Raw genomic sequence first — 17,643 nt, 5'->3', positions numbered from 1 at the left:
AAGAGAAAAGCAAGCAAAAGAGGATCACTGGGGGTGACGGGTTAAAAGATTGATCTTGGCTGGTTTGTCCACTGCAAGTCGTATGGCTGGTGCTTAGAAAAACACACACAATTAAGCAGTCACCTAGCTGCTGTGCTAAAGGATCCTCAAATCGTTCAATGAGAAGCTCATTTTTTGCATCATCTACAGTGTACATTTAAACAGCGTTGGAAATCCAGACACAAAATCTAAAATAAATAAATTTTGAGCTGTTTTAAAGGAAATACGTCAAAATATAGCCTGTGGCTCCCCCCACCAAAGAATCCTTGGAAGTGTCGTTTCTTAAGGGTAAGAGTCATTGGGAGACCCCTGTTCCTCTCAAAGTGCTGCAATTCCCAGAGTCGTTTAACAAGCAATCCCTCTTCACAGGGAACTCTGGGAGATGTAAGTCTGTGATAGAAATGTGGTGCTGCTTTAAATGTATAATGCAGGTGGTACTTAGCCGTGCCTCCTTTTAATTTAGCAGGAAGAAACTCCAATGAAAATCCTTGTTATTACATATTTTACATGGCTGTTTATTTGTACATGTTTTTAAATTTTATATATGGATGTTTTATGATGGCCAATACTTGTAATGCCTAATAAAAGTTTGGCGAAGGTCCTTTCCACCTCTCCATTTGCTGCCGGAGATGATAGTTGCTTCCAGATGACCTTTTTAATTTTTTTTAAACTAAAAAAGCATTGATTGTGATTGGTTTGCAGGGAGATGAGATGACACTGCCGATTTCAGGAGCCTTCTGATTTGTTGTAGGGGAGGTTAGAGGATGTTGTGTCCAGGCAAGCATTCTGTCCCACACTGTCTAGTGAATTTCCCCATCCCTTTCCTCAAAGCAAAAAGATTCAGGTAGGTAGTGTTGGTCTGACGAAGTGTATCTGAAGAAGTGTGCATGCACACGAAAGCTTATACCAAGAACAAACTTAGTTGGTCTCTAAGGTGCTACTGGACAATTTTTAATTTTTTTTATATATCTCAAAGCAAAAAGTCTATTTTTTTGGGGGGGGGAGGCGGTGAGCGGTGTATTTGTTGCACAAGAGCTCCCCGCCGACAACGATTGCACAATGTGGATTTGCTGACACAGGAGAGGATCCCACCCGAAAATGGAGACAGCCTGAGAGCACCCTGTGCTGTGCTAGAAGCAGCTGCCTTGCAGGAAGCTGGGTGAATGAGTCATCCTCAGAGGCTGCTCTCCTCTCTGAGTCAGTCCTGGTGAATCAGGGAAAAGGTGCTCTTTCCATTTGCTGGGGGCCTTGTTAATTTGGAGCGATAGCATCTCAGGAAGCTGGCTGACATTCTGGCGACGGAGACTCTCCGTCACAGTTTCAGTTGGATCCCAGCCTTTTTTCCACGCAGCATTTCTAACAGAGCTTTTCAGGTGATACCTGTACCCCATTTCAGTAACACTTACAACAATCTTGCAAGGTAGGCCATGGCTGTTATTCCCATACTGCCTCTGTGTGTTTGGGGAGATGGCAGTTTATTGAGGGCTGCCAAGAAACTTTTGAAGCAAGGCCCTTGTGGCTGACAACTCATCATGAGCCATTATATTGTCCTGGCTCTCCTGCGTCGATCCCCTACGGCAAGCCATTCCTTTAGAAGGAGCTGGCATGCTCTACCCCAGCAACAGCTGCATTCCACTTCAAAGTGTGTTTATACACTAACGCTTCGCCCAGCGTAAGGTGAGGACCACACAGAATCCAGCTCATGCCAACAGCAACAACTCTTTGGCCATTCACACAACCCACTTCCACTCGTTCCTTCATGTAGGTGCATGTGCAATTCAAATTGCTTTCTAAGAAAGACAGAGAGGCAGGCAGCAGCTGCGTGGCGCTACGCACCAGGCACCTGCAAAGCGGTTTTCAACAGGGAGAGGTGCTCTGTTGGCTCTGATACACCAGGAGCACATTGTTGGCAACATGGAACATGATGTTCAAAGCACAGTCTTTGTGTGATACTCCTGGCTATTATGTATAAACAAGTGGCTTTTCACCATTCAGACCTCGAATCTCTCCAGCTTAGCACTGCCTGTTCTTGCAGGCTCTCCAAGCTGACATTTGCTGCCTGAGGCCTTTGTAACAGGGCATGCCAGGGACAATGGGGTGTGGACAGTCCAGCTTCTGAGAGAAGGGACAGGTCAGCTTGGTTTATAACAGCTTTCCTCAATCCAGTGTTTTGGAGCAGAGCTCCAAATAAGAAACAGCAAGCTTTGAGTTGGAGCCAACTATGTTCCCCTCAGACTGGACCCAAGTTAGTTAATGACATACCCCCCAACTGTCCCGTTTTAACTGGGACATTACAGAAGCTGAGATTTGGATCCTGGAATGACAGGCAACAGAGCACCTTCTGAAATCGCTTTGACATTGCCAGGGGTGCACCCTTCTGGAAAGCTGTGCCGGCTGTGTAAAAGGGATGCACCAAACTGCCTTGGTGGGTCTTGCAGAGGGGGAGAAGGCAGCCTTGGCCTTGCAGTGGCGGCAGCAGTGAGCTGGCAAAGGTAAGGCGGTGGGTGGCTGAGTCAGCCCGGGCATGCTGGTGGGTGGTGCTAGTGGGTCAAGGCAGCCTGGGTGGGTGAGGGGTGGAGGCAGGGGCAGCATGATGGGTGTGTATGTCCTGAATTTGGGACAGAAAATGTTGGAGTATATGTAATGAACCTAAGTTAGTCATGTCCATTAACTTCAGTGGGCCACTGCCAGTAGGACTAGAACTGGGCACAACAACAATTCCTGGGCACAAAGTGTGAGCTCCACCACCTAAATTTGCCCAGTGGTGTCTGTGTATAAGTGGGATGCAGGTGGCACTGTGGTCTAAACCACTGAGCCTCTTGGGCTTGCCGATCAGAAGGTCGGCAGTTTGAATCCCCACAATGTGCTGCTCAGTCCCAGCTCCTGCCAACCTAGCAGTTTGAAAGCACACCAGTGTAAGTAGATAAATAGGTACTGCTCCGGCGGGAAGGTAAACAGCGTTTCCGTGCGCTGCTCTGGTTTTGGTGTTCCATTGAGCCAGAAGCTGGCCACATGACCCGGAAAAACTGTCTGTGGACAAATGCCAGCTCCCTTAGCCTATGAAGCGAGATGAGTGCCGTAACCCCAGAGTCGTCTGCGACTAGACTTAACTGTCAGGGGTCCTTTACCTTTTTTATCTGTGTATAAATTAACACATGCCAATTTGCAAGAAATGTGCATTATGGGCTTCTGCCTCGAGTCCTTTAACTATCTAGCAATGCCCACTGGTGGCCAGACCCCTTTGGCGAAGGAGCTCTTACCAGTCTGGAGTTGTAGAGGGGTGATTTGATAGGGGAGGGCATCGGGCAGCTGATGCGCTTCTCTTTCTGGCGCCGGTTGCAGAACCAAACCCGGACGACTTCCTTCTCCATGGACAACTGTTCTGCAATCATGGAGATCTCCTCTGAGCTGGGCTTGGGGTTCTGAAGAGAAAAAGGCTGAGATAAGCAACACCATCCACAGTGGTAAGGGACACTTTATTTCTTCCTATATATATAGAAAGGTAAGGCTGTCATCATGCTGCAGCTCACAGGACTGTCTGACAGCCGCAGATCACTGGATGGCTCAACCTGCAGTGATCTGGGGATGTCTGAATCCTCCACTCCTCCAAATCGGCTCAATTTAGTTCAGGACGTGGACCAGTCAAATCTTGCACACAGCCCTAGATCATATAGTGTTGCAAGCACTGAATCTCTGTGTTCTGAGAGACTCTGGGGGCTCCTGCACTTACTCAGGGTTCAGTTTCCTGGGAATGAAGGCCTATGGAGACTGTGGTATCTTTAGGACATATGGATTTATTTACACATGTGGACGACCTGAACATAGGATGAAGGGGCTCACAGCATTTACACTCCATCAGAACTTGTCTTCCTTTTAGGTTTCTAGGGAAGCCGAATGCCACATCTTTGGGCCCAGCCTCTGGGTCTCCAGCTTCCAGCATCAGCAAAAAACTGTCTCTCACACAGCACCCCTTGTCCCTTTGTTCTCCCTCCTAGGCTGACATGGCATCCAGCAAGGTGAGGTGGGAAAATGCCCACCCATTTGTCTCTATGGCAACAGAGCAACCTCTTTGGACATGCAAATGGAAGTACTTAACTGGCTAGCCAAGACCATTACCTTAACAAAAGGTACTGGTTTGGTGGGTTCAGCAGCCTCCCCTACTAGATTCTGAACCTCACTGTGTACAGGATCACGGGCCTGGAAGGAATCCAGGGATGTCATCTAGACTGACACCCCTCCATCCTATAACACTATTTTAGGATGGAGGAAAACCTAGAAGGACCAGTGGGGTGAAGTGATGGAAGACATCCCTTCTTGCTTCTCATCATTTGCCTTGTCAAACCTCCAGCCTTATATACCTCCCCATATTATGCTCAACGGCTAAAAGCAGCAAGTGGATTGTTTCTCTTACGTCTTGGAACCGTTTCTCCAGCGTGGAGCGAATGTTGGTCTCGATGCTGGTGCGTTTCTTTCTCTTGCGGCCAAACATCTCACTCACAGATGGGTAGGAACTGGGTGTGCTCACGGAAGAGTCCAAAGGGGAAGCTTCTATGGAGCAAGGAGATAGGCAAACCATTTAGTTCAAAGCCGATATATTGATGTGTGCAAGGATTATGGCAGGAAACTGCCAATTTGCTTAACTGGCGGATGCTGCCAGGAATTGGAGTCCAAAGCATCTAGTCACAGGTTCCCAAGCTCTGACCTCAGGTCTGTTCCCCCAATTGGGTGACCTCCAGATATCTTGGACTGCAACTCCCATAAGCACCAGCCACAAGACTGTTACCAAAGGTTGGGCTGAGCTTCCCACCATGCCCCACAGAGACATGAGTGTGGTGTAGTGGTTAGAGTGTCTGACTAGGACCCAGGAAACCTGGGTTCAAATCTCCACTCAGCCAGGAAGCTCAGTGGGTGATCTTGGGCCAGTCACTGCCTCAGCCTAGCCTACCTCACAGGCTGTTGTGAGGATAAAATAGAGAGGGGGAGTAGTATATACACCACCTTGCACTCTTTGGAGAAAAGGTGGGCTGTATAAAAAATATTTTCAGACACCCCTCTTTCTGTTTTTGTTCTGCTTGACATCCAAACTGAAGCAGAGTTCTGTTGAACTTGAAAGCTGGCGTCTTACTTTGCAATGTTCTGTTTGGATCCTACACTCACTTTATTCTCTCTCCGTCTTGGGAGACTATCACACCCTCTATTGCCCCCTAGTGGGACAATGATGTATGATTCATGAGGGATCCTGTTTCCTTCAGGAAAACAAGCACAGCATCTATTTATACCCTACAATCCTGCCAGAGTTTGAAAATCTGAGAGGGGAAGAGACACAGCTCTCCACCCCTCAACCCATGCTGAAACAGTAAAACTAGCTAGACCAGGAAATATATTTTTTTCTTTTTTTCTTTAAGCAAACCTGCGAGAAATGGGAGCTCATTCAAATGCCGGCTTGCAGAAGAAGATGAATTGAAACACCAGCCTACCTGCATCGCTCAGCCACTTCTCCAGCAGTGGTTTCAGCTTGCACATATTCTTGAAGCTCAGATTGAGGGCTTCAAAGCGGGAAATGGTGGTTTGGCTGAAGTCATTCCCATAGAGTTTCCCCATGGCCAGCCCCACATCGCCCTGCAGGAGGCAGAAGAGGTCAGGAAAGGGAAAAGGCACCAGAGGGGAATCATAGACTTGTACAGCTGCAAGGGGACCCAAAGCATCATCTAAGTCCAACCCTGGGGCAGTCCCTGCAGTCGGGGAGCTCCCTCCTCACAGAGGTGGGTCTGGCATCTTTGCTAAACAGCTTTCCACAAATGCTGAAGATGTCCCTCTTTGACACCTGAGATGTGTGTTTTCAGGGCCTGCCCTATTCCTACAACTGTAAACTGTTTTTAATTCTGAACTTTAAGTTGTTGTAAGTTGCCCTGGGACCTGGTGGCAAAGGGCAGGTTAATACATTTAACAAAATGACAACAACCATCTAATCCAGGGATCAGCAAATGTTTTCAGCAGGGCTGGTCCACTGTCCCTCAGACTATATTTTGGGGAAAAAATGAATGAATTCCTATGCCCCACAAATAACCCAGAGATGCATTTTAAATAAAAGGGCACATTCTACTCGTGTAAAAACATGCTGATTCCGTCCGAGGGTTGGATTTAGAAGGTGATTGGGCCGGATCCAGCCCCCAGGCCTCAGTTTGCCTACCCATGATCTAATCATACCCAACTTAAGAATACTACTACTGATAACACAATGATAAGAAAAAAACAGGATCTTCTTATTGAAACACACCCCTTCAACATAGAACAGGTTTTGGAGGAGTGGTAGAGAACCAGAAGTTTCTGGATTCCAGCTCCCTTTAGCCCCGGCCAGCATGCCCAATGGCTAGAGATGATAGAGGTTGCAGCCTCAAATCACCTGGAGGGCCACAAGTTCTCCACTTCTGAGTTAAAACACCAGGCATAACCAGCGTTCAAAAAGCCTTGGCAAAGGATTTAACCAGACAGTAAGGATTAAAGTATCAGCACTCGTTGTTCTTCTATGGCAGGAATGGGTGTTGTTGGACTCTAACTTCCATCAGATCTGGCCAGTGGTCAGGGATGATAGGAGCTCTGGTCCAACCATACCAAGAGGGCATTCCACAGTGGGGCACTACCACAAAGGAGGCCCTGCCCCTCTCTGCTGCATGAAATACCTTCCCCAGTGAAGGTTGTCAGAGAAGAACATCAGCTGAAGGTCTCAAGGCACAGGCAAGGTGGCCTTGAGACAAGCCTTTACAGTTTGAAGGAGACTGTCCTCACCTGAGTGAACCCAAGTTTGATTCTCCTCTGTTTGAAAGTCTTGGCAAATTTTTCCAGCTCCTCTAGATCATTGGCTTCATCTGTTGCCACTGAGGATGGCAAGTGTTTGCTCACTTGTAAGTGCTGAGGGACTTCAAGGTGGGGCTCCAACGACGATCCGGGGTGCCCAGGACGTCCCACTGCCTGTTAAAACAGACACATTGTGCCGTCATTACTGGGAGAAAAGACCCTACAAAACACTCCCCAGGAAAGATGTTTAGAAGGGTCTAAGCTACAGGTCAGATGACATGTTCACAAAACATCAAAGACATCATGGGACGTGCTGCCGGTTTGACTGCACAACCCTGGTAATTCACCAGCCAGAGATAGTGGCCAGAAGGAGCGTTGGATGGTTGGGGGGCTACCATTTTGATTCCCTGCATTGTCCCATAGTGCTGCTACACCAGGGGTATTGTGGGAAATTAAAATGGCCGCTCTCCTCAGAGCACTGGGCCAGAAAAAATGAAAACAATGGGGGCTCAGGGCAGATAGTAGTAGCGGTGGTGTCATTTGTCCGATGATGTTGGGGGCAAATGCTGACCCTGAGATTCCTATATTACAGGGGGTGGGACTACATGATTTTCAGGGTCCCTTCCAACTCTACAATTCTATGACTCCACTTCCACCCTCACTTAATTGTGTTTTTTTGTGTGGGCTGTAGACATTTGCATCCTGCCTCTCAATTAAAGTGTCCAAAGTGGCTGGTACAATACAAATTCTTTGCCAAAGTAACCCCATAGAAAACCATCAATATGAACAACACATTGATCAACACAATAAAATACCCATTGGAAACTAAGGCCTCACTATACGCTATACATTTAAAGTAGAACCCTACCACTTTAAACAGCCATGGCTTTCCCCAAAGAATTCTGGGAAATGTAGTTTGTTAAAGATGCTGGGAATTGCGGCTCTGTAATCTACAGTCCCCAGGATTCTTTGAGGGAATCCATGTGCTTTAAATGTGTGTCAAATGCGTTTTAAATGTATAGTATGGGTGTGACGTGAGAGCTAATCAAGACACATCCAGAATAATCAGAGGGTATTACCCTCCCTGTTGGGACTATACCAGTTCAGATTGATGGGTGGGTGGTGGTGGTAGGGAATCCTACATTTCTAGTAGTTACAAATCTAGCATGCAAGGACAATAAATGCCCTTGCCCTGATGTGCTAGTTTCCTCCACAAAGGAAGTCATATACAAGGGGGAAGACTCAAATATACGATCCTCCAACCGGCTGTGAGCAGGGATTTTCTTATCCTACATTCATTGCAACAATGACTAATCAATTTTAGTTGTTTTCATTCCTAATTACACTCGGTGTGGCCTAGAGGGCTGATTGGGCTGATCCAGCAAGATTGCTTGTATAATTTAGGATGAGCAGAAACCCACACATCTGAAGATGACATAAGAGGCCTGGGTGTTATGGAGACAGTTTCCTCTCATCCATCATTCTAGGTGTCTCCTGGTGGTAGAGGGAGTGTCCCAGGATCAGACACTATGGGACTGGATGCTTTCTGTTGGCGGAGGTTGATAGGCCTTTCCAAATCCTGCTTCCTCTTCAGTTTTCAGGCACTTTGCTTGTGATTCTGCCTCCCTCTTTTCATTAGAAGTTTTAAAGCATAAGAACATAAGAAGAGTCTGTTGGATGAGGCCAGTGGCATCTAGTCTAGCATTCCTGTTCTCAGAGGGGCCGACCAGATGCCTGTGGGAAAACCGTAACCTTTCTTCATAGGCAGAGGCTGGTTGGCTACCTATCAGGGATCCTATCATAGTGGCTTTCCTACTCTGACCAGGAGGTTGGATGAGATGACTTCAGAGGCCTCTTCCGGCTCTAGGATTCTATGCATGCTGCCTTTAGGCTGAGGAGCCCAGGGGTGACCAAACTATGTTCCACAGCCCTAAGCTTTGTGGATCATTTCGGTGGACAGCCACAGGGAGCTCTCATCATCCCGAGGAATAGCGGAAAAGAGAACTTGCCCAGATTAAACCAAATTTGACTTGTGGGTAGGAAAGAGTCCTTTCCACCCTCCTCCCCTCCTTTGTATCGGACTTGGCTCAATGTGAGCACAACTGCGGAGTCAAATTCCCACGGTGCTTCCCAATGGAATATTTCCATCTAGTTCCAAATTCAGTTCTCCAGAAAGTTTAGTGTTAAGACTGTGGCCACAAGACAAGGGGGATTTCACACACACACACACACACACACACACACACACACAGAAAATTCAGCCATTTATTTGAACACTTTGGGATTGTCCAGAGATAATTCTGCACCAGATTTCAAGGAGTGCTCCTACTGAGCTTTGGGGTTCCTAGGCTAGATACTGAATTAGAGCTGAAATGAATTCATTTGCAAAACGGCACATCAGTTTCTCTTTAGGCACTGAAAGTTCATCAAACATTCCCCAAATGTTCAAATATTTGCTGAATGCTTGAAATCTGCTATTCAATCAATCAATCAATCAATCAATCAATCAATCAATCAATCAATCAAAGTTTATTGTTCTAGCCAAAGGTCATTACAAACCCCACAGCAACAGTACCAATAGAACAATACAGATCATACAGATCTGTTATTTGATATCATATGTTTGATTTTCAATTCTTTAAACTTGATTTATCAGGATCTGATAGTTGATATGCAATAGGATATAGTATTTCACCATATCTTACAGTAGGCAGTGGAATTTTAAAGCGGACATCCACTGGGATCTAGTATGTGACAATATGTGTAGCTGTTGTGCAACAGTTTTCATATTTGGCAATGTGGCTAATGATGTTGACAGCCAGCAGATGATGGGGTTGTACATTTTATGTCTGGCAAAGTGACCCGCAACCCCCAAAGCAGCTGAATTTTAAGATCTGATGGCACATTCCAAATTTCACTTTCTGTGTTGGATGTTTTGAATATCTGAGAATACTGGCTTCGGCTCAACAGTGAATTCAGCTCAATTAACCGAACCAAATTAATCCAATCAAAATATATTCCTGCATTGCGGGGGGGGGGGGGGAGTTGGACTAGATGATCCTCATGGTCCCTTCCAACTCTACAACTCTATGATTTCTATGAGCTAAACACCCTGCCAAGTGGCCATTACCTGAGAGGTCAAGCTGTGCCCATGTTGGGGAAGGAGGATCCCACTTTGCTGCTGAGGAAAGGAGAGGAGATTTGGTTGCAGAGCTGGAAGAGAAAGGGGGGGAAAAGTGTGAGAAACTTTGTCTCTGCCTAACAATTTTCAGGATGGAAGGAAGAAGCAGGCCCGGTCCACTGAGGACGAAGGATGAGGAGCAGGCCTGGATCATAGCTCTCAAGCGTCCCTTATTTGGCGGGACAGTCCCTTATTCCAGCGCCATGTCCCGCTGCTGTCCCTTATTGATGATGTCTCTTAAATAAGCTACTGAAGGTAATGGGGCCCTTTCTATGTCCAGCTTCCTTTGTCAACAACAAATTGTTGCTGTTTTTTGTGTTGAATATATGCTATATGGTAATTTATGGACCTAATAGGTATCTAAAGCCATTCGCACGCAACAAAATATGTATTTTATAAAAGTAATTGTTGATCCCTTATTTTAGCTGCTGATCCCTTATTTTCAAGGCTGCTGGTCCCTTATTTTCAAATCTGTAAGTTGACAGCTATGGGCTGGATTTAGGTCTGATGAGGCCCTAAGCTACTGAAGGTAATGGGGATCTTTATATGTCCAGCTGTCCTTTGTCAACAACAAATTGTCACTGTTTTTTGTGTTGAATATATGCTATATGGTAATTCATAATAGGTATCTAAAGCCATTTGCACATAACAAATAGGAGCCTACACAATAAAAAACACTGTTGCTGTATGTAGGTTTTATTTTATTTCTTTTTTATCTTATATTTTGGAAATGTACATCCAGGTTTTTTTTCCTTTAATTTTTTTGGGGGCCCCCAAGAGAGTGGGGCCCTAAGCTATAGCTTGTTTAGCTTATATGTAAGTCTGGCACTGGTGAGGAGCCTGCCTTGAGCAGCGGAAGCCCTAGAAGCGGTGCCTGCCTCACCTCCACTATTTGTCTGCGGCCTCCGCTGCTGGCCCTGTTGAACGAGATCTCACAAGACTTTGGTGAGATCTTACAAGATCTCGCTGGAAGTTGGCGTGGCTGCTGGCGCTTTGTGGGCACCAGTGGGCAATGCAGGTAAGGGTGGTGTGGTGCCAGTGGCGAGTGAAATGGGGAGTGCCACCCCTGAGAATAAGGATGGGGAAGAGCTTTGGCTCACTGCTAGAGCATCTGCTTTGCACGCAGATTCAATCCCTGCCATCTCCAGGTTGGACTGGGAATCTTGGAAACCTGGAGTGAAGTATGGATTTGAGTGTGGATTTCTCCTAAATATACCCACTTTTGTATGCAGTTTTCCCCAATACAAGGCATTTTCGAAGGCTATTGTTACCAGTATTTTTTTGCTCTATAAGACGCATCAGACCACAAGACGCACCTAGTTTTTGGAGGAGGAAAACAAGAAAAAAAATATATTCTGAATCTCAGAAGCCAGAACAGCAAGAGGGATCGCTGCACAGCGAAAGCAGCAATCCCTCTTGCTGTTCAGGCTTCTGGGATAGCTGTGCAGCCTGCATTCGCTCCATTAGACACACACACATTTCCCCTTACTTTTTAGGAGGGAAAAAGTGAGTCTTATAGAGCAAAAAATACGGTACATTTCGATGAACACAGTACCCCAGTATATGCATTTTTGTTCATATTATGCAGCTGGAGGAGTGCACTGCAAAGTCCGGAGGACAGCAAACGTCGAAGGATGCTTGTGTTTCCATTTGTGTATTGCTTCAGAAAGTGCATTTTAGCGCAGTCTGCTTATAAAGGCAAAGAGAATCAAACTTCTCCTCCATACATACCTTCAGATGATGATGAACTATAACTCCCACTAGCCCTGACCATTGGGCCTTGCTGGCTCAGGCTGATGGGAGCTGTAGTCTAGCAACACTTAGGAGGGCTCCACTTTGTCTATCCTTGCCTTTGAGTGCTCAGAGCACCTTGCAGACATCCTGTTGTAATCCTTACAACAACACAGGAAGGCAAGCCAGCTCAGCAGTATAATTCCCATTTTGCAGACGCGTGGCTGAGGCTGTGAAATAGGAGCTTGCCTAAGGCCACCTAGGGATAATATAACCTTTCCAAAATGAGAGCGTCTTCCACAATATGGTGCAATGTCACCAGAAATGAGATGCACATGAGATTAATGACGTGCCCTCAAACAGACAAATTGGCAGGTGCCCTTCTTTCTTAGCATGGATTTCCAAACTGGGCCTTAACGCCACTAGACAGGATGACATCTTAGCACCAGGGTGAAGACAGGCTGTGGGTGTTGGGGGGGGGGGGAGGAAGACTGTTGTGGCAGATTTTCAACTGCGGCGTGAGCCTGGTTTCTCCCCACTCTGCAATTTGCATGACAGACATACACACCAAGAAATGAAATCTTGCTTTCGGTAGTGGCTGGGGCCCATTGGAGCTGGTAGGGTGGAAGGCAGGGAGGCAACCAGTAGGTGGCGCCAGAGGCAGTGACTAATTCCAGTATCCTCCCTGCAGAGTTGCAGAGTTATTCATGGGCAACACGGAGATTAAGCAGGAGGGGAGGAAGCAGGAGGGTGAGGAAGCAGCCTCCACTACTTCAGCCATCACTTGTCCTTCCCCCTCCTCCCATATTTCAGCCAGGCTGTTGCTCTTTGAACAACAGGTGTAGTCAACATTTTTGCATCCAAGGGTAGCTGCTGCATGCAGGCGCGTGCATCAGAACATAAGAAGAGCCAGTGGCCCTCCTGGAGCAGGATCCTGTTCTCTTAGTGGCCAGCCAGATGCTTGTGTGAAACCCACAAGTGAAATTCGAGCACAAGAGCCCTCTCCCCACCGTGGTTTCCGGCAACTGGTATTTTGGAAGAATTGCTGCCTCAATATGTGAATGAATTTCATGGCTGTCATGGCTGGTAGCCATTGATAGCCCTCTTCTCTGTGAATTGGTCCAATCCTCATCGAAAACCATCCAGTGGTGACCATCACTGCCATCATCCACAAGCTGACTCTGTGAGGTATAACTATCTGCATTCACAGGACTCCCACCTTAGAAAACTTGTGGTGAATAGCTGAAGGAGGTTACTGGCTCCCCATCCACCCAAATATTCAATTCTCTTTGTCTTTTTGTCACCGCTTGGTATGTTCTTGTGAGGCCACCTCCAGAACTGTGGAGTAGCTGGCCACATTGTAAAAGGTACAATAGGTTTCTTTTTTTACCCATTCTCCTTAGATCATATTGGATGCAATTCTTTTGGTTCCCCTGTGCATATGGAAAGGCAGATGAAAGAAAGCTTGTCTCCACTTGCTGCACAATATTTGGTGCGGACATAGGCTGGTGGCAGCCTTTAGCAAAAGCTGAGGAACAAGCTCCTGTCAGAGAGGAAGGCAGTGGACTCTCCTTCATTGGAGGTTTCTCAACAGAGGTTGGGTGGTCATCTCACAATATTTTTTTAGCAGCAAGTCCTACATTGCAATTGCAAAGTGTTGGTGCTAACCTTTAAAGCTCTAAACGGTCTCAGCCCTGTATATCTGAAGAAGTGGCTTCACCCCCATCATCCAGCCCAGACACTGAGGTCCAGCTCTGAGGGCCTTCTGGTGGTTCCCTCACTGAGGGACATGAAGTTACAAGGAACTAGGCAGAGGGCCTTTTCAATAGTGGCGCCCGCCCTGTGGAACAACCTCCCTTCAGATGTCAAACAGTTAAACAACTATTTGAAGGCTCCCCTGGTCAGGGAAGTTTTTAATGGTTGTTGTTTTATTGTGTTTTTAATATTTTGTTGGGAGCTGCCCAGAGTGGCTGGGGCAGCACAGTCAGATGGGCAGCATATAAATAAAATAGAAATAATAATAATACAGTGGTACTTCGGGTTACATATGCTCCAGATTACAGACTCTGCTAACCCAGAAATAGTACCTCGGGTTAAGAACTTTGCTTCAGGATGAGAACAGAAATCATGCTCCGGCGGTGCGGCGGCAGCAGAACGCCCCATTAGCTCAAGTGGTGCTTCAGGTTAAGAACAGTTTCAGGTTAAGAACGGACCTCCAGAATGAATTAAGTACGTAACCAGAGGTACCACAGTAGTAGTAGTAGTAGTAGTAGTAGTAGTAGTAATAATAATAATAATAATAGTTGCAGTGGCTTGGGCTAAATGACCTTTGGTGTTCCATTCAACTCTACATTTCTGTGATTTTAGGAAGAAGTGCAACTGTGAGGAGAGCAGAGAAACTAAATCAGAGGTGTGTGAGATAGTCATGTCTTAAGGGGTGTGAGGAAATGGAGCCAGGTTGGTTTTGGGTGCAGGTTGCTGAGTTCACCCATTGCTGAAAGTAGCCACTGAGGCGAGGGAGTGCTCCACTTATGTTACTGAGAACTGAGTCACCGCAGGAGTTCATCACTGTAACCCTCCTAATTTCCTGCTCCCAGTCACTGGCTGCGTAATCCCAGCTCTTTGCAGCTGTTTGACTACTTCAGCGGAATCATTGCTTCACCCTTTTACTCCCGTGTGTCTCCGGAGTAGCAGAAAGGAAAACAAAGACCTGTCAGATCCCACAGGGTAGGGGGTGGCCATTGTTTCATCTGCGACTAGGCACCTTGCAAATTAGAGACACGCATGCAAATGTAATTAAAAGACGCACGCCACTGCAAGTGGGTCTTGCAGAACCCTACCAGACGGCGCTGGCGGAGACGTTTTAATGCCTTTGCAACATCCAGGGAGATAGGATCTAAATGAGGCAGACAAAAATTAGCCAAATGGCTTTGCCTGCTGTGGGATGGCAGGTCATAGGCCTAAAGGATGGGGAGCACTTCAGTTCATTCAACGGTAGTGGCGGCAGGGAGAGCTTGTGTACAAATAAAGATCTGTCTCTTACTTTCTTTCATTTACTTATTTCATACAATATATGTGCCGCTCGATTGTAAAAAAACAAAACAGAAACAAAAAAGCAGTTTACTAAAAACACTAAAACCTTACCTTGTTGTCCTGCTGGGCCCTGAGAAAGCAGGAAAAGGGGGACGGATTGCATGTGGCCTGGAACCTGCACGAGCTGTTGTAACGTGTGAAGAGAACTCATATCCTGGAGGAAAATAAGAGCCAAAGTCACAGTCAGTGGGACCTTTTCACCCAGTTCTGCATATGCTCCATTGCCCACCCCTCTCCATGTACTTCGCTATCATGGTTGCTCTCCCCTCCTTGCTTTCCCCCAAAATATACAACTGTCCAAGCACGCGCAAATATATCATCCGGTTTCTCATTGGTTGATGACTCTGCACTTGAGGGCCAAAGCCCACAATCTGTGGCTAGATTGAAACCAAAGACTTCAGGTGTTTTGAATGCTCCCCCTTCCCACAAATGCAGAACAACCTCTTGGATATTTAAAATGACCAGGAGAAGGGTAGACTCATCAGAATGTTAAAAGACCCTCTCACAGGGTCCAGACAGGAGCTCTGTCTCTGGGACGTTCACAAACAGGGCTTGAAAGCAATAGCTCTCTTCTTTCTCTACTGTCTCCAGCAACTGCTATCAGAGATACCTTGCCCCTGAACATGGAGGTTCTACCGAGGCACCATGATAACAGCTGTTGACAGATCTCCCCTCCTCTATGACTTTGCTTAATTCCTTTTTGAAGCCATCTGAGCTGGTGGCTGTCACCGCATCTTGTGGCACTGAGTTCCTCAGATTAATTACACACACGGAGAAGAAGCACTTCCCTTTGTCTGTCCTGAATCTCCAGCCATTCAGTTTTATCGGATAACCTTGGGTTCAGGAGTCAGAGAACCTTCTCTGCATCTACTTTCTCTACACCATGCCTCTAACCATGACCCACCCCTCTCCGATTACCTTTCCTAACCCTAAACTAAAAGCCTTTCTTCTTAATAGGACCATGTAGCCAGTATTGTTTATAGTTGATTTATTCACAACCTGCAGCTCCACAAGGTCACAGATGGTCACCCATCCAAGCACTGACCAGACCTCAACCTGCTTAGCTTCAGCATTTGGTGGTGCATCAAATGCCTTAAGGCCACACCCCATACGGAAATTCTTCGCTGGGTCTACAACTGCTTTTGATCAACACTTGTCCGTGTGAATCACCAAAGTTTTCTTACCCCAGCAATTTGCCCTCCAGGCATCATCGAGGGCCCTTGTACCAGGTGGCTCGATCTGGAGGGAATGGCGGTTTGCAAAGAGTCACCGAGGTCTTCCGTCTTAATCTGTGTGAAAGAGTAAAAGACAGCATTGTTGCAAAACCCTCGCCAAGATCATGAAGCTGGCAGGAGAAGAGGGAAGGCTGGGGAGGCAGGTTTGGGGTGCAGAATTCAGGGAGTCTGTACCCCTCGTGGCTTCAGTTGACTTGCCGTAGAATTTATTTATTAGTTATAAAAAATATTTTAAAAAATCGGAATGGTTCACCACTAAGGATTATGGAAAGGTGTATGCATCCTTAACTGTTTGCACAAAACTACTGGAATAGAAAAGTTTTCGGCAGATGTTTAAGACTTGGCACAGAAGCCACCTGCCGAATTTCTAGTGGCAGAGCATTCCACAGGATTGGGCTGATGACACAAAAGACTCAGTTTCTTGTGGTCAAGGGACCCTCCCCAACACATCAGTTGTAACCCTGCTTGAGGTCCCCAGAATGTCAAGCACCAACTTCTGTACGCAAAGGATGGAAACATTTCTGGGAGACCAATGAAGGAATTTGTCTGCTCCAACAACCACACTGACATTAAGATAATGTTTTGAAGATTATCTAAATTTGTATACTGTCCTGTACCCATAGATCTCAGGGCTGAAGGCCTGGTTAAACAGAAACATTTTCACCTGGTGCCTAAAAATATGTACTTCAAGTGTCGGGTAAGCCCCCCTGGGGAGTTGCTGTTGTTGTTTAGTCGTGTCCAACTCTTTGTGACCCCATGGACCAGAGCATGCCAGGCACTCCTGTCTTCCACAGCCTCCCGCAGTTTGGTTAGACTCATGTTTGTAGCTTCGAGAACACTATCCAACCATCTCGTCCTCTGACATCCCCTTCTCCTTGTGCCCTCCATCTTTCCCAACATCAGGGTCTTTTCCAGGGAGTCTTCTCTTCTCATGAGGTGGCCAAAGTATTGGAGCCTCAGCTTCACAATCTGTCCTTCCAGTGAGCACTCAGGGCTGATTTCCTTAAGAATGGATAGGTTTGATCTTCTTGCAGTCCATGGGACTCTCAAGAGTCTCCCCCAGCACCAGAATTCAAAAGCATCAATTCTTCGGCGATCAGCCTTCTTTATGGTGCAGCTCTCACTTCCATACATCACTACTGGGAAAACCATAGTTTTAACTATACAGACCTTTGTTGGCAAGGTGATGTCTCTGCTTTTTAAGATGCTGTCTAGGAAGAGCATTCCACAAACGGGGAGCCACCACAGAAAAGGCCTCTTCTCGTTTTGCCACCCTCTTGATCTCTGGTGGAGGAGGCACATGAAGAAGTGCCTCCGATGACGATCACAGGGTCTAGGTCAGTTCATACAGGAGGTCCTGAGTCATTTAAGGCCGTATAGGTCAAAACCAGCATTTTGAATTGGGTTTGTAAACTAATTAGCAGCCCGTGCAGTCGAGCCAGGGATGGTGTACTATGCCCTGGTGAGCAATCTGGTCACCAAATTCTGCACCAGCTGAAGTTTCTGAACAGTCTTCAGAGGCAGCCCTTTGTATAGCATGTTGCAGCAATCTAACCTAGTGGCTACCAG

At 46.6% G+C, this 17,643-nt stretch overlaps 1 protein-coding gene across 3 annotated transcripts in view; it reads right to left on the bottom strand.

Annotated features, from left to right (window-relative positions):
• Window positions 1-17,643, bottom strand: part of POU2F3 (POU class 2 homeobox 3) — an 85,345-nt gene that overhangs the window by 7,013 nt on the left and 60,689 nt on the right. For all 3 annotated transcript variants that reach the window (XM_083714088.1, XM_083714089.1, XM_083714090.1), the window contains 7 exons: window positions 16,024-16,128; window positions 14,891-14,993; window positions 9,965-10,047; window positions 6,826-7,008; window positions 5,517-5,658; window positions 4,451-4,587; window positions 3,300-3,461 (listed from right to left, as the gene is read on the bottom strand). In XM_083714088.1, coding sequence (XP_083570214.1) covers window positions 3,300-3,461; window positions 4,451-4,587; window positions 5,517-5,658; window positions 6,826-7,008; window positions 9,965-10,047; window positions 14,891-14,993; window positions 16,024-16,128 — 915 coding nt within the window. The remainder of the gene's footprint in view (window positions 1-3,299; window positions 3,462-4,450; window positions 4,588-5,516; window positions 5,659-6,825; window positions 7,009-9,964; window positions 10,048-14,890; window positions 14,994-16,023; window positions 16,129-17,643) is intronic.

Source organism: Podarcis gaigeae (assembly GCF_964106915.1).
Source record: "Podarcis gaigeae genome assembly, chromosome: 15".
Lineage (NCBI taxonomy): Eukaryota > Metazoa > Chordata > Lepidosauria > Squamata > Lacertidae > Podarcis > Podarcis gaigeae.
This window is presented reverse-complemented; position numbering and strand designations above follow the sequence as displayed.